The sequence below is a fragment of the Cnephaeus nilssonii genome (genome assembly GCF_951640355.1).
Source record: "Cnephaeus nilssonii genome assembly, chromosome: 20".
Classification (NCBI taxonomy): Eukaryota; Metazoa; Chordata; class Mammalia; order Chiroptera; family Vespertilionidae; genus Cnephaeus; species Cnephaeus nilssonii.
Genome location: NC_137091.1, coordinates 35,344,268 through 35,361,349, shown reverse-complemented (window position 1 = coordinate 35,361,349; position 17,082 = coordinate 35,344,268). Strand labels below are relative to the sequence as shown.

At 44.4% G+C, this 17,082-nt stretch overlaps 1 protein-coding gene across 2 annotated transcripts; it reads left to right on the top strand.

Annotated features, from left to right (window-relative positions):
• Positions 1 to 1,284: 1,284 nt before the first annotated feature.
• On the top strand, positions 1,285 to 4,150 carry KRTDAP (keratinocyte differentiation associated protein; the record flags this gene model as incomplete). 2 transcript variants are annotated; one of them, XM_079760018.1, is made up of 6 exons in its annotated part: positions 1,285 to 1,371; positions 2,714 to 2,752; positions 2,857 to 2,898; positions 3,071 to 3,115; positions 3,782 to 3,829; positions 4,079 to 4,150. In XM_079760018.1, 6 exons carry the CDS (start codon positions 1,285 to 1,287, stop codon positions 4,115 to 4,117), a joined length of 300 nt encoding a protein of 99 aa, XP_079616144.1. In that variant the 3' UTR covers positions 4,118 to 4,150. The 2 variants fall into 2 exon arrangements, with proteins under 2 accessions (XP_079616144.1, XP_079616145.1); XM_079760019.1 differs by lacking the exon at positions 2,857 to 2,898.
• Between the last annotated feature and the right edge of the window lie 12,932 nt (positions 4,151 to 17,082).

Genomic DNA, 17,082 nt, shown 5'->3' with positions numbered 1-17,082 from the left:
AGGCCCACTCTTAAATAAGGTCTTGCTGTTTCCTGGTAGCACTAGTCCATGTTCCAGCACCTCCCTATTATACCAGGAACTGGTTGGGCCACCTGAACCTCATTGTGGAGAAGGTTGTTTGATTGGGATGTTTTGTCACTTTGAGGTGATCAACTCCTAAACTGGGGGAGTGAAGTAGGGGGTGGGATAAATCAATGGAATGGAGTAGGCACTCAAAGTTCAGGACCTAGATCCCATCTCCAATTGATTAGCTCTAAGACCTGTTTTGCGTTTTTTCCTCTATTCCTTGTCTTAGGGCAAAACAGTAATCTCTCTGAAGACCCAAGAGTAAAAGATGAGCAGTTGGATAATGCGAGGGGTCCATCCCCAAAGGAGGAAAGTCTACAACTTGGTGGAAGGATGCTTGAATTCTAACATATCCAATCTAACAAATGTTGGCTCCACCTATACTCTGTGTAAGGTGCCGTGTTTGAGGGATATAAAGGTGATTAAGGTATAGTTCCTGACCTCAAGGAACTTAATATTCTAAGAGGGAAATAAGAGAAGAACATACGTTACTCTAGGTGCAATGTCAGAGAGATACAACTGAATTGTTATGGCAATTCTGAGAAAGGCAAAATGTGTGAGGAAGGCAGGTGAGGGATGATGGGAGTAATCAGGGAAGCTTCATCCAAGATGGCTGTTGGATTCTGAGAATTGGAGATGAGAGAAGGGCATTTTAGGAATAAGGAGCAGCATGGGAAGATACTTGGAGGAGGAAAAAGAAGAGTATATTTGGTATGGAGTCCAGTTTGGCCATAATGTAAGAAACATGCAAAGGCAGTATAAGAAGAAAGAGGGAAGGCAGATTGAGACCAGAACATGGAAGGTCTTCAATGCCAGTCTAAGGAGTTTAGACCAAACTGGGCAGGGTGGGAAAAAGCCTGAAGGAAATGCGAGGAATGAAGGATGTGAGGAAAAGAGACAGACAAAAGGAGAGGTGCTTGGGTGCCACTGCCAAGCCCTCGGAAGGACAGGTCCAACTTGTCTCCATCCCGGCTCCATTTGCATGAGGAACCTCCTCGCCATCTCACCTTCCTATTGCCTAGGGCAGCATGTGAATTGAGAAATCCAAGGTAAGTGGGGGACAGTCCATACCTTCCCTCCCAGAGCCCCAGGGGTGAGTGACAGGATCTGGGGGTGAGTCAGTGGGGTGGGGGCCCCATTTCTGCTCACATCTGCCTCCCTGGGAATATAAAGAGCAAGCAGGGAAGCCCCGCCTCAGAGCACCCTAAACTTGACACCATGAGGATCCCAGTTCTTCCTGCTGTGGTTCTTCTCTCTATTTTGGCGCTCCACTCTGCTCAGGGGGCTACCCTGGGTAGGTCTGAGGTGAGCACATCACCTGGGCTCTCTTTTTCTTATGCCTATTCCCTCACTTACTCTTCAGTTTCTGTACTTTCTGTCCATTACTGGATAAGTGGTTCTTATTTTTGAGTATTATCAGGGGCTGGACGAGAAGCTTGGGCTCTGAGGAAGGGAGGAAAGGAGGAAGGAAGCAAAGCATTCCGGGGAAGACCTGTAGGAAAGGAGATGCTATTTCTGGAAGGGATGGTGAAGTATGGGGTGGAGGCTGGACAACTAAACCCTGGGAGGAGACAGGGGCTGAGGCTGGCTGTCGGGGTTCAGCTTCATCTTTGTTTCATTCGTATCCCTGGGAATGGCTTCCAGGTGCCTGGACGCTCCCTACCTCTGGAGCCCAGGCCATAGCAAAAATCCTTACGTGCCAGTTTCTAGCCGGGAGGAAACCTGAGGCCTCTCTATCCCCACCTTACTCCAAGGTGAGGGGAGAATGTGTATGCTGGATTGAAAAGTCTAAGATAGGGGTCACAAACTCAATTGCTTAAGGATCCAAGCAAGTGATGTCGATGAGCCAAAGGGCTGGTGGGGCCTCAGGGGAGGTGGGGCAAATTTGCCCAATCTGAAAGGGACGGTCTGTATTCTGACTGCTGTTAAGAGGGAAATGTACCTAGTGTGGCCAGAGTTTTTAATTTTTTTTCAGGAGAAACTGGAAATCGGATTTATGAATTTTTAGTAATTAAAAATGTTTAATTTAAAATAAAATAAAACACAGCCAACCTACTATGAGATCTAAACATTTGGGTCTAGCCTCTGTTGTGGGAAGGAAGGAATAAGAAACATGAAGCCGGGCAAGTTGGGAGAGCATCAAGATGGGCTGTGCTAAGGTCTGAGGTGACTTACCAAATGGACGATGGAAATAGAGACTGGGACTTGGGTAGCAATAAAGTCGCAAAGCAAACCAACCTCAATAAATTCAAGGCAGACAGGGCACTTCGGCAGCTTGGCTTCCACTGGCATGTTAGTCTCCCCCACCCAGCTCGCTGGGCTAAGTGTGGGTGTCCCAGGAACTGCAAGGACTGCAGAACAACACGAGCTCGTTTTTCTTGGGAGGAGTCCTCTTTCTCCACCCTTCCCACCTGACGCAGGTCTGGGTTTTTTACTTCTCTATCTTACACATGCCCTTCTCTTCACCGTGTCTGTCAGGCATCTGTCTTGCTGGAACAGACTGGGTTAAGGAGGCCCTATGGTGGAGAATAGGCTATTTGCTTGTGAACTGGCCTGTGGAAGAAGGCAGAGCTGGTTGAGAGATTTTTGGGAAAAGGGATTTGCTGTCACATGATCATTTGTCTCCTTTCTCCCCTTTACTTTCCAGGAAGAAACCACCATTGGTAATTATGCAGCAGGACCTGAGGTAAACGCCCATTTTCCCACACTCCAGCCATGAGTTTGTCCCCATCTATTCATCTTCATGAATAGATGGGGACATTTTTCCTGACACCCCGCTTCTTTGCCTAGGCCGTTAGCCCTCAGTTCCTGAACATCGAAAAGTTTCGATCTGTAAGTACAACCTCTAGTGCTGCCCCCACAAATATCCACATCAGAAAGGGGATCAACACCTTGGTAGTGAGCTTGCCAAGCTGCCAGGGTCCCTTCATCTTTTCTGGAGGGCTAGGGGCTAAGCTTTGTCCTCCCCTGGAACAACCCTCTTTGGGTCTCTCTTTCCCCACAGGCTTTTAAGACTGAAGAATTCCTGAACTGGCATGCCCTCTTTGAGGTAAGTGCCTGTGTACTCCTTATTCGCCTAGATTGTTTGCAGTCTATCCAGGGTAGTGGCAACACGTGCTAGTTCTAGCCCTCTGGGTTCTTTCCTGAGTTCTAGGAGGAAGTAGCTGCCATGCTTGGATGCTGTCTAGCAAAGAAAGTTTCCCCAGGAGGCTGTCATGGCTATACCTTATATTTCTAACATGGCAGTAGAACAAGGCCACAAAGACAATTCCAGAAAAGGAAGAACTGAATCAGTCAAGCGTTTATTTGAATGCCCTCATCCTCAATGAAGAAACTAAGGTCCTAGGTTAGGTGGCCTACCCAAACTTCATAGTCACATCAGTGACTACGCTGGAACTAGAGCTTGCATCGCACAACTCTGCACGTACTTGCTATGTGCCCTCATGCAAATGTCTTCAGTTCTCTGAGCCTCAGTTTCCTCACTTGTGATGTGAGGACGTTGACAGTACCTACCTCAAAAGGTTGCTGTGAAGACCAAATGATATCATGGCTGTACTGCATTTAGGACAAGGCAGATACAGAGCAAGGGCACAGAAAATATTATTTTTTACTAATTATAGAACAATAACACCATCACCACTACGTAGAGTGGGTGCTTACTGATCCATGCTCACCTGACCTGTGACATGTCTCTCATTCTCTTTTTCTATTTTAGATGATCAAAAAGAAGCTTCCTTTCCTCAACTGGGATGCCTTTCCTAAGGTAAGAGGAAGCGAGCATTAGGAGGATAAGGAGGTTGGGGGTGGGGATAGTAGAGGATCTGGGAGAGAGAGCGGGGCGGTGAAAGGAGAATAAACCTCTTCACCAAAGTTAAGGGAAATCTCAGCTACAATAGAGATTGGGAACTTAGACTGGGAAAGAGACTCCTTTCCATCAGTGGCTTCATTATGGAGGACTCCAGCTTCCTGCACCGGAGGGTCCCTAATCTGATCATACCCTTTCTCCCTCTAGCTGAAGGGATTGAGGAGTGCCACTCCTGATGCCCAGTGACCGTTCCCTTCAAGACCCAGCACTACTGACACCTGCTGGAAGAGGGGGCTAATGTGGGAACTGGTCACCATCCTGCAATCTCTCTTTCTTGGCTCAATAACTCCAATAAAATGTTTCCCAACTAAATAGCACCTGTATCTGTGGCTCTGTCCTTATCCTCTAGAAAGGAATTAAGATGGAGTGGGCTCCAAGGCTGGTAGGAAAAAATCTTGAATTCTGAGTAGTTAATAGTAAGATAGGGGGAAGTGGGGAGGACATATCAAGATGGGAAGAGACCACCTACATCTTAGTTCCTTAGTATTGGCTGACATCCTTGAGGAGCATGAAGCTGTGAGTTGCATGGTAAGATGCCTAAGGAATCAAACCTGCTTCAAAACTACTGACACCTCCCCCCTCCTGCTTTTTGAGAACCTAACTCCTTTGGTGGTGGCAATTTGGTATAACAAAGCTATCTGAATCCAAGGCTGAGGACCCAGCTTAAATCATTAGTTCACCTGAAATCCTTTTGGTTTTCTCTAAATTGGGTAGGTTATAAATAAGAAAACTAGTGGTGTGACCCTAGGCCTTTGTAAGCAACCATTTATTTATCTGTGGAAATAAATGAGAATTATAACAATGATCTTGTGGCGTTTTTATGAAGGTCAAAATGAGATAAGGTATGTGAAGCCCCTTGCATAAGGCCAGGTATGTAGTAGGTACTCCACAATAGCCTGCTCTCTTCACTCCCCCAAAGAGTTGCCACAGTGACCTTACTCACTTCTCACTCACTCACTCACTCACTCACTCACGCATTCAATTGTCCATCCATCCATCCATGCATCCATGCATCCATGCATCCATGCATCCATCCATCCATCCATCCATCCATCCATCCATCCATCCATTCATCCATTGCAAAGGTCTTGAAACATGAAATGGATTCAGAGCCAGTTCCTGCAGATGTATTCTGCATGGAATCTCTGTGTACTCTGTGTGTCTACTCTGTGTCTTAAAATGTTGGAGTTATTCTTGGTTTCTCTTGAAAACTGGGAAAAATCAGAGGACAATGAACCTGTGATTGGCTTAAGTATAAGTAATAGCTGCCCTCCTTGCACAGAACATGGTTTCCAGGTAAGTAAATTTCCACCTGGCAAGTTTCATTTATCTACTTTGCCTTTTGGCCTCTATAAGCAACTGAGTGTGCAAACTGTAAAGTGGACTGCAAACAGAGGGAAATTAAATTTGTGCAGAGGCAGGAAAAACTTTCTCTTACTCTCTTAAATTCTGTGCTTGGCTTAAGAATTAAACTGACATAAGACAGATTAACAGGAGAAAGGCCTACAAACTTACTTAATATATTTTTTACGTGTACATTGGGATCTTCAGAAGGAAAATAAAATCTCCAAGGAGATGTTAGGCTCAAAAGCTTACATACCTATTTATACAAAGAACAATAAATTATGGGGATGTGACAACACAAAGCGGCTTGGATTAGGAACATTAAACTGCGGGATAGTGAGTAAGAAATATATGGGGGAAACGAATGAAAGATCAGGGTGATTTGAGAAGGTTTGTTTATACAGACTGGAGTCAACTCCCAGACTCTGGTGATAAATATTGCTTTTCTCTTCTTGGTACAGGGAAGGTACTTTTCTCGAGGAAAAGGTTATGACCTGCTTTTAGGCAGAAAGGGGAAGAACAGAGAACACTTCCTGCACCCTCCGTGTCTCAATGCCGTCAGCCCCAAATCAGCAATGTGCCAAAGTGGCATACCTGAGGGTGGCCTATTCTGAACCCTTTCACTTGGTTCCGGCTTTCAAATGGCTTACAGATTAGATGACAAAGACACATAAATGTTGCTCATACCCTTCCTTTTGGTTAACTAACAATAACACACACACACACACACACACACACACACACACACACACACACGAGAAACTTATAAATAGATGCTGGTCAAATGCTACAATCAATTAAAATATTTAATACAGGCAATAGAGTGGTGAAGTCCTAGGGGGTAGGTGGGGGATGCGAGTGGGGGATGAGGGGGAATGGGAGATATCTGTAATACTATCAACCATAAAAATATATTAAAAAATTTAAAAAATATTTAGCAAAGATTGAATGCTCATAAATTGGGTGATAGAAAATGGAGTAGAGGAAAACTGAGGGCAGGTCCTTAAGACACATTTACTCAATGTCTAGGTTTTAGGGAAGGACAAGGGTCATCATACAGAAGTCAAGACTATCTCTGAGGTAAAGCAGCCCTCCAAGTGTAGTCCCGGGATCAGCAGCAGCATCGCATGGGAACTTACAAGACACTGAATCAGAAATGGCGGGGGGCCCAACAATCTGTGTTTCAACAAGCTCTCTAGGTGATTCTGATGCATGAGAGCCCGAGAACCACTGAGAAAAGGAAAGCCAGAGAATGACTAATGGAAAATTCAGGATGGTGGTTACCCTCCTGGGGCAAATGGAGGAGCAAGTGGGTGACAAGGCTTCTGCTATTAGTGGTTTTATTTTTTCCTTAAATATATTGTAGGAGAGGAAAGAGTATCTTTTTCTTTCTACGCTTCTAGGTTTTTGGCTGGTTCTCTGCAACAAAGGACAGATTAACAAGAAAAAAAGCATACAAACGTATCTCTATATATAAAAGCTCAGCGACCAGAACAATGGAACAACCAGAACGACTGGAAAGACCGGTAGCTATGACACGCACTGTGATGGCCAACCGGCCCGATCTGGGCCCCCCAAATCTCCTGTGCCCCCTCCCCCTGGCTGGCCTGGCCCCCAATAGGCACCTCCGACCTCAATCAAGGGTGGGGCTGGCCAGCCAACCTCCCACAGCCCCTCCCCCCAGCCAGCCCGGCCCCAATCAGCCCCAATTGGGGTGGACTGGCCAGACCCCACCCAGGCACAAATTCATACACCAGGCCTCTAGTTTAATATAAATTTTATGGAACATGGGAGCCTTATAAGGAAGCGAAGACCTAAAGAAGAGGTTGAACCTGTATCTTCCGTGCTGGATTTGATGAAGAGTGGGAAGTCATGCAAAAATGTGATAGGACCAAAGGGGTAGGAGCTCAGTGTGGTAAATGGTGAGAAACTTAGCAAGGCCTGTTCTTTCAGATTCCTCTTGGGAGCCCTCGGCCTTGGAGACAAGATGATTGTTTCCTCTGGGTGTAGAGAGGGCACCTCTCACACGAGGGTCTTAGGACCTGCTTCAGGGGAAGGACACAGAGTCATTTCTGCATCTATTTTCTCAAACTCCTTTGGCTTAAAATATTCAATATTCCAAAGCATCATATTTTTGGGTAGTGTGTCCTGTACCCCATCAATATACATGTTATACACGCTTATGTATATTCCCAATAATATATTAACAAAACAAGAGAATGTCTTTGAGTAAAAGAAACAATTTGAGTTTAGAGAGACTAGAACCTGGGGAAAAAGTGTAGACATGCTTGCATAAATAAGTGATAGATGTGTTCTAGATTAGTGCGCCACCATGAGCCAGGTAATTCAGAGAACTGGAAGAATGGGAGACAAGACACCTGGTCTCTCTGGAGAACGTGCAGGATGAGGGTGAACCCACGAAGTAGTCACACTTCACTGTATACTTCATTAAAACAACCAATAGATCTTGTGTGGACACTGTGCCACCCATTGAGCAAGGTGTAGAGATGTATGATGAGATATAGAACAATCTCTAAGATAGTAAAATAAAAAAAGAAAACGGCAGAACAATGTGAATAATATGTTGAAAGAAGAGAGATGGCACAAATATACGCTCTTATCTGTATAAAATGTCTCTAGAATAAAACTCAAGAAGTAATAGTGATCACCTCTGGGGGCTGATATACACTGGGTGCTTTTTTTGGATTTTTATGGGGGAAAATATATATATATTTTTTACCATGTATACTATTACATATTGAAAAGAATAAATTTAAAAAGTAAAACTCTACACCTGAAACTAATATAATATTGTATACCAACTATACTTAAAAGAATAAAAATAAAAAATAGAACTCTCACCCTGGCCAGTGTGGCTCAGTTGGTTGGGTGTTGTCCTGAGCACCCAGGGTTGCTGGTTCAATTCCTGGTCAAGGGCACACACCCGGTTTCGGGTTCAATCTCCCCCGGGGGTGGTGGTGGTGGTGTGTGTGTGTGCAGGAGGCAGCCGATCAATGTTACACTTTCACATCGATGTTTCTCTCTATCTCCCTCTCCCTTCTTCTCTCTCTAAAAATCAATAAACTATTCTTTAAAAACATAAAATACAATAAAACTCTTATCACACACACACACACACACACACACACACACACACACACACCCCTTTGCATTTTAAGGTAGCAGGGCCTAACCCACGAACTGGCTGAGATTAGGCACGTCTTACTGAATGAAAGAAATATATTTCTCATATTTAAAGTGTGGTCCTTGCACTAGCAGCGTCAGCCTCATGTGGGTTGTGAGAAATACAGAATCTCAGCCTACCCTAGAGACAGTGAATCAGAATATGCATTTTAATTAGACAACCCGTTCCCCCCTCCCCCCGACACACACATCTCGCCAGAGTTCATATGCACAATGAAGTTTGAGAAACACTGCCTGATACATTAAGTACTGTGCAGACTGCCTTCTGGGAGCTAATGACCCAGCTGAAGATGAAGTGCACAGGTAGAAATTGCTGTGTTTAAGTTAAATTCAACAGAAGGGAGAAATTCCTTTTGAGTCAGGTAAGAAAACTAGGAGTAGTTTTTGACATGGGCACTGAAGAAATCATATGGTACTCAAAACAACAAACTCATTTGTTACTTTTAGAGGCTGCTGGAAACCAATTCATTATTTTGAAAATTGATAAATAAATGGAAGGGATCAAGCATTTATTCTCTTTCCTGTTATGATGCTATATAACTCCAGTCAGATCATGACCCAGTTGTACGTCAGGGCAAACAAAAAGTTTTTCTTTATATAAGGATTTGCAGCTAATAAATGCAGATGGAATAATATAATTATAACATTAGCATTTTGCACAACTTAATAAAATGATGGATCTAGGCTAGCATGAATGACAACTAAAACTGTCAGGTAAAACACTGACATGGAACCTCAGAGTGGTTGGTAATTACTAAAGCTACGTAAGAAATACACGAGGGTTCTTTATAATAGCTTTTTATTTTGTATATTTTGCAAATTTCCATAATGAAAGCTTTAAATAATATTTAAAAAAAAGATATTTTCATACTTTTGGAGCAAGAGAGAGGACAAAGGGTGTCCCCTCAGTGGCCAGAGCATAGATGCAGGACTGGTAGTGCAAGGATACTGGATTGGGGACCTAATTCAGCTTGGCGACAATGTAGGTGGTGAAGGCCAGAAATGCAGGTTTGGTCAGATGATGGAGGGCCATGAATACAAGGTGGAGAAATTCCCACTCCATCCTGTGGTCAGTGAAGAGAGTCCTGAAGGTGCTAGCAACCACAGCCACAATTGCGACAACAGCTACTCTTGTTTGGTTCTTATCACAAGCCAGGCTTTACGCCAAGCGCTTTGCATATATTATCTCAGTTGATCCACATAACAATCCTATTAGGTTGGAATCATTATCTCCATCTTACCAATGAAGAAACCAAAGAGAGATGAAGCAATTTGTTTAGGCTCACAGAGCTAGTACTTGGCAGAGCCAGGATTAAACTTGCACGCACCTATGCCATTACCCCAGCTTTAACTGGAGTAATTCTAACTTCATTTGCTTTATAAGCTGGGGTTCCATATAAGATTTTGCTGGACAATATGTTTCCATTCCTTAAGAAATGTTTGGAAACCGTCGTTGAGAATGATGGGCAGCTCTGAAGTCACTTAAGGTGGTATATCCTGGTGGTTAGAACACAAGTTTTAAATCAGTCAGACTTGGTTTCAAAGGCTGTTCCTACCGCTTTTTAACTATGTGACGTCTGGATGGCCACTCTGTTAAGGCCTCAGTTTCGTCATTTGTAAAGTGAGAATAATATCAATTCTTCCTAGGAGTTAGGAAACAGTAAATGTTAGCCTACTTTTATTCATATTCACAAACAGGAGCTGTTATTGACTATGCTATATAACTCCAGTCAGATCATGACCCAGACAGATTCTTACTTGGAGAACAGATAGTCACAATTGCACTCATTTGCTCTTTTATAATGGACCAGAGGCCCGGTGCACAAATTCATGCTGGGTGGGGTCCAGCTGGCCACCATGGTCAGGCCGATCAGGCCCGGCCAGCCGGGGGGTGGGGATGTGGGAGGCCCCCGGCCCCCATTGGACTCCTGGTCGAACTCCCGATCAAGGGGACAATTTGCATATATTGTCCCCTTTTATTATGTAGGATGAGGAGACAGCTCAGCCAAGGGAAGTGCTTTCCCAAGGGCACCCGGAGAGGGAGTAGCAGGCCAGGCTTTGCACCAGGTTCTGTTATGCTCCAAAGCCCGAGCTTCTAACCATTTTACTTTCCTATCTCTATAAGGCATAAGAGTTCCCAGGCTTTGAGCCCCTTGTAGCAAGTACTTTACAATCACGCTCTATTTAACTTGTACAACTTCATGAAGTAGGTACTAGTATCAGGTTCATTTTACAGAAAGGAAAACAAAACTTAAAGAGACAAAGTACGGCTGGGTTTAACTTTCTGTCACTTAAATTTCTCATCAGATTCCTGAATGATAAAACCAGGACTGAAGTGCAAAGTTGTGGGTATGTGCACCCCAGCAGCTACTGTCCTAGGAATACACTAGAAATTCTTACATACATACACAAAGAGGTAGATATAATGGTTTTACAGCAGCAGTGCTTGCAATGGCTCAAAAATGGAAACCATCTAAATGTCCATCAATCAAAGAATGAGAAAATAAAATATGGTATATCCATCCAGTGGATAGTAGGTATCTAGCAGTGAAAATGAAATAGAGTTACTTACATGCATCAACTGGACTGAGTCTGAACAACACAATGTTAAGTAAAAAAATCTAAGTCACAAGATGATACCTATAGTGTGAAACCATTTATGTAAAGCTTAAAAACATGCAAAGCAATGTATGTATGTTTGTGGGTACATCCATTTGCAGTGAAAGTGTAAAAATATGGATGGGAAAAAAGTCCTTCACAACGTGAGGATTGTGTTACCTCTGGACAGGGAAGGAAATAGGACCAAGAAAGGGATGACTAGGGCTTCAGCTCTGTCTGTAATGTTTTTGGTTCTCAAATCAAGTCTGAAATAAATAGGTCAAAGTGTTAAGATGAATAAAGTTGGGAGATGTATACACTAGGCTGTGTTAGTATGGTTTCTCATATTTTCATGTGTGTTTGAAGTATTTCATAGTAAAACATTTTAAAGCAACAATAACAAAGACACCTGAATTTTAGCCTTGAGCCCAAAGCCATTCAGCCGTGAGGGAATTCTGTTGCTGACACGGCGCTCCTCCTCGTGCTGCCTCCTCAGCACGGTCCTTCCTGAGGGCCCGGCCCACTTCGGACAAACACGAGCACCGCGGAGGCAGCCCAAGAACTTGGCAATGAACTATCCCCAGATGCTCCTGTGAGCACAGCATACTGCCCTGGATGACTATCCTCCTATTAAAACCTCCCCCAGCATTTCCGGACATCCAGCCGATGAACCTAGACAACAGCATTCCTGGGTGCTCCTCCCCAAACCAGTGACAACCCACACCATTAAAAAGCCCCCAGGCCGCTCCCACGAAGAGGCCCCTCACGCTCCTGCATTCCTCACGGAAACTCTGAGTCTCTCCACCATCTGGGACTTGAGGTAATGTTCCTCAGTGCACCCTGCTGCAATTGGCCTCTTTCCCATCTACGTTCCTATCAGACCTTCCATTACCCATGGATACCTCGTCAGTTCCCAGGAGTCCTGAAAGCCCCCTTTTATGTTAAGCCAGATCATGCCATCTTTCTACTCTTGAACCTTCAGTGATTTCCAATTACTTCCAGAATAAAGCCCTGTAGACTTTACCATCGGCCTCATCTCCTACCTCCCTCAACTACCTTGCCCACTTTGGTTCAGCCACCCCGCCAACTTGGGGCTCCTCGAACAGGCAAGCTTGCCTGCATGACGCCTTCCCTCCTTCCCTTGCTCCCTCACTTCCTCCAGGTCTTTTGAAATGACACCTCCTCAGTGAGGCCTTCCCAGTCTGACCCCCCCACCTAAAGCATCACCTGCCCTTTTGGTCTTCTAACCCTGCTTTATGCTTTGTCATAGCATTTATCGCTACCAGAAACATCTCTATTAATCTGTTCTCTTTATTGCACTCTAGAGCTGCACTGTCCAATACAGTAGCCAGGAGCCACATGTGGCTATTGGGCACCTGAAATGTGACTAATCCTAACTGAGATATGGAGCAAGTGTAAAACTCGCATACCACCTTTTAAAGACATTGAAATAAAAGCAAAAGAGCATATAAACATCTCACTAATATCTTCACATTACATGTTGAAATAATACTTTGAATATATTGGGTTAAATAAAACATGATCTCACTCATATGTGGAATCTAATGAACAAAAGAAACTAATGAACAAAATAGATCCAGAGACTTAGAAGCATGGAACAGACTGACGAGTCTCAGAGGGAAGGTGGGGATGGGTTGGGTTGGGAACATATATACATATATGCATAGCCCATGGACACAGACAATAGTGTGGTGAAGGCCTGGGAGGGACGCGTGCGGGGTGGAGGGGGTCAATGGGGGAAAAAACAACAAAGAGGACATCTGTAGTACTTTCAAACCTAAAGATAAATTTTTAAAAATTTTAAGTTAATTTCACCTGTTTCTTCTTTTTCAAAACTTGGCTATTTAAAAAATCTTCAATTACATATGGGACTCCCATTCTATTTCTATTTCTATTAGCTACGGCCAGTCTAGATGGTGAGTCCTATGAAGATGGAAACTCTTTTGGTTCCCACTATACCCCTAGTACATAGTGCCTGACACAAGCAGGCACTCAATAAACAGTTGTGAACTGAACGAAGGACCAGGCCCCTTGTCCACGCCCGAGCTTACACCTGGGCAAGCACAATCAAGCCCCTGTCAGATACTGCCAAACAGTAACTTCCCTTCAGAGAGCGCCCTACCCAACATACCACACCATCCTGGCCCCACAACAACAGCTCCAACATTGCCCATAGCATGAACCTCCTTTCATATTATTCTCCAATGGACAAGGGACTCTGCCTTAAAAATCTCCCAGGACCTCCCATCGGATGCTCTGCATGCCTGGTATGATGTGTGGCCCCAGGATCACTGGGTAAGCCTCAGCTAGCAGCCCTCTCCCACCATGACAAACCTCACTCTTACACAGCCCCCTTCTTTACGCTTTCCCAATGCAGCATCAGGGAGCAATGTCCCTCCAGCATTGGCCACCTGGTGAGAGACCTAAGACCTCCGTTTCGCACAGCTTGCTCTCAGATGACCCTCCTCACTAATTCCCTGTGGAAGCAGGAGCCAGGAAACATAACGTTTAACTCCTTAAATTACCTCCAATTGGGATTTTTTAAAAAATATATATTTTATTGATTTTTTACAGAGAGGAAGGGAGAGGGATAGAGAGCCAGAAACATCGATGAAAAACATCAATCAGCTGCCTCCTGCACACCCCCTACTGGGGATGTGCCCGCAACCAAGGTACATGCCCTTGACCGGAATCGAACCTGGGACCTTTCAGTCCGCAGACCGACGCTCTATCCACTGAGCCAAACCGGTTTTGGCTCCAACGGGGATTTTTCAGAGCGTTACACGGGCAGTCTGACTGGATTGAGAGATCTGGGTCTCATTCGTTGTACACCTTAAAAACCGTGTCCCATTTCCAGGCCACCTCGTCATTTCTTGTGAATCAAACTGTCTGCAAAACCATAGGCCCTGGGTATGTTTTTTTGTATCGTTCATTCAATGGAAACCTTTAAAACATGGCACAATATTTGTAAACACATTTTATTTTAGCATTGGCCACCCTCAATATACTTCAGAGAAGCCTCCCACGATCTCTCCTGACCTCAGGGAAGCCCTGTCCCGCTCCCTCCCCGCAAAGGCCTGGCCCAGGCATCAATCCTCCGCCCCTAGAAGCCCAAACGTACAGATCTGATCTCCTCAGTGGGTAAGTCAATTGCCAGTTCCAACGCGGCTGCCAACACTAGCGCTAACTCCTCTGGTAGCTCCCTCAACGTGATGGCCAGGGCAGAATGTGGAGCGCGGAGCTCCGTGATCGGGCTCCACCGGCTTCTCTTCAGGGGGGTCACCTCTGCCTCCGAAGGCTGCGCATCTCACTCAGCACCTTTTCTCACACACTTCCGGTCAGCGCTGACCTGTGCATGCCCCCGGCTCTGGAGTCCCTTCTTGGTTGTCTCGTACCCTCTTTGGTTAAGACCCCTGCAACGGGCCATTTATCACATCTGTTTTCACTGGGCATCTACACCGGAAGGCCTTTTAAGGCCTCACTGGAGGACTGCCTCCCGTTTTCTTGCGACGCAGCCCCTGACAGGCACATGCACACTGAGAAACATACAGAAATGGCAGGAAAGCTGAGGTTCAGTTCGGGGGACATTGGGGCCTGGGCCTAAAGTGAAAGCCTGCAAATCCTAAGCTTGGAGGCAGCAGTGAGCTCAGGACCCAGAAGGCAGACGGGCGGGATTGAAGAGGAGTACCAAAACAGACAGCAGACAGACAGACAAAAAAACTGTCAGGGAGCTCAGTTGGTTAGAGCATTGTACCGATATGCCAAGGTTCAATCCCTGGTCACGGCACATACAGGAATCAACCAATGGTTCAGTTGGTTGAGTGTCTTCCCCTGCACAGAAAGGTCACTGGTTGATTCCAGTCAGGGCACATGCCCGGATTTTGAGTTTGTGCAGGAAGCAGCCGATGGATGTTTCTCTCTCTCCCTCTCCCTTTCTCTGTCTCTCTAAAAATCAATAAAAACATATTTAAAAAAAAATTGAAACAATGAATGCATAAATAAATGGAACAACAAATTGATCTCTCTCTCTCTCTCTCTCTCTCTCAAATAAATAAGTAAATAAGTAAATAAAAATTAAAAAAATATCTCTTTTTAAATCAATTAATGAGAAGGTAGTACTTTGAACATGTTGGAGATAAATAAAATATATTACTAAAGTGAATTTAATCTACCTCTTTTTACTTATTTTAATGTGGCTATTAAAACATTAAAAATGGTTTATATTTCCATTGGACAGCACTGGGGGTGATAGAAAGATACATTACAAAGCTTTTAGCCCAGTGATTGGCACACAATAAATGTCTGATAAATTCTGCAAATACACTTTTACAGATGGCTTCCCTCTGAAAAGCTTTCTGCTGGTTATTGGGAATTCAGCTGTGAATAAAATAGAACTGCCCTGTGTCACTCAGCTGTGAGTGGGAAGACACACAACAAGTAAGTGAAATAGAAGGCATTTTCAGATCATAATAAATAAGTGCTGTAAAAGAAATAAAACAGGCAGCGGAACAGCAGGTATTGGCAGTGTATCTTTAATTAAGGTGTCTGGGAGGGCCTCTCAGAGTGAGTAGCATTTGTACTAAGATCTAATGACTAACAGAGGGAGCTGGTCCTTGAAAGCCTGGGGACAAGGGTTCCAGGCAGAAGGAATCCTCGATGGAAAGATGCTTCTATAAATGAGGAACAGAAAAGAGCTCTTCAGACATCTCTCACAGCAATATGTTTACGGATACATCTCCCAGGGCAAAGGAAACTAAGGAGAAAATAAACAAATGGGACTTCATCAAAATAAAAAGCTTCTGCACAGCAAAATGAATAAGGGAGATATCAATATCAAAATGAAAAAGGGAGAACATATTTGCCAATGATACATCTGATAAGGAGTTAATATCCAAAATATATAAAGTACACATACAACTCAACAAAAGGAAGACAATCCAATTAAAAAACAGGCTGAAGAACTGAAGAGACATTTCTCCAAAGAGGAGATACAGATGGCCAAAAGACATATGGGAAAATGCCCAAAGTCACTAATCATCAGAGAAATGCAAATTAAAAGCGCCATGAAATATCACCTCACATCTGTCAGAATGGCTATCATAAAAAATCAACAAACAACAAGTGCTGGCGAAAATATGTAGAGAAGGGAACACTAGTTCACTGCTGGTGGGAATGCAGATTGGTGCAGCCATTATGAAAAACAGTATGCAGATTTCTCAAAAAATTAAAGATGAAACTTCTGTTTGACCCCTTGATCCCACTTCTGGGAATATATCCTAAAAGCCCAAAATACCAATCAGAAAGAATATATGCACCCCTATGTTTATAGCAGCATTATTCACAATAACTAAGATTTGTAAACAGCCCAAGTGCCCATCAGTAGATGAATGGATAAAAAAAGCCTGGGACATTTACGCGATGGAATACTCTGCAGCTATAATAAAGAGGTATCTCTTACCCTTTGGGACAGCTTGGATGGTCCAGGAGAATATCATGTTCAGTGAAATAAGCCAACCCGAGAAAGACAAATATCACATAATCTCACTTATTTGTGGAATCTAATGAAAAAATAGAATTGACCAATAAAATATGACCCGAAGCATGGAGGCATGGAACAGACTGACATACCCCAATGTGGGAGTTGTGGGGGATGAGAAGAGATAAACAAAGAACTTATATACTTACTAGAGGCCCGGTGCACAAATTCATGTACGGGGGTAGGGGTTGGAGGGTCTGGCCAGCCTGCCCTTATGGGGCACATCAGGCCCAGCTGGCCGCAGGAGGTTTGCTGTCTGGCCCTGCCCCTGATCGGGGTGTTGGGGGCCACTGTCTCCTAACCGCTCACCTGCCTGCCTGCCTGATTGCCCCTAATCACTTCTGCCTGTCAGCCTGATCGCCCCATAATTGCTCCCCTGCTGGCTTGATTGACACCTAACTGCTCCCCAGCTGACCCAATCATCCCCAACTGCCCTCCCCTGCCGGCC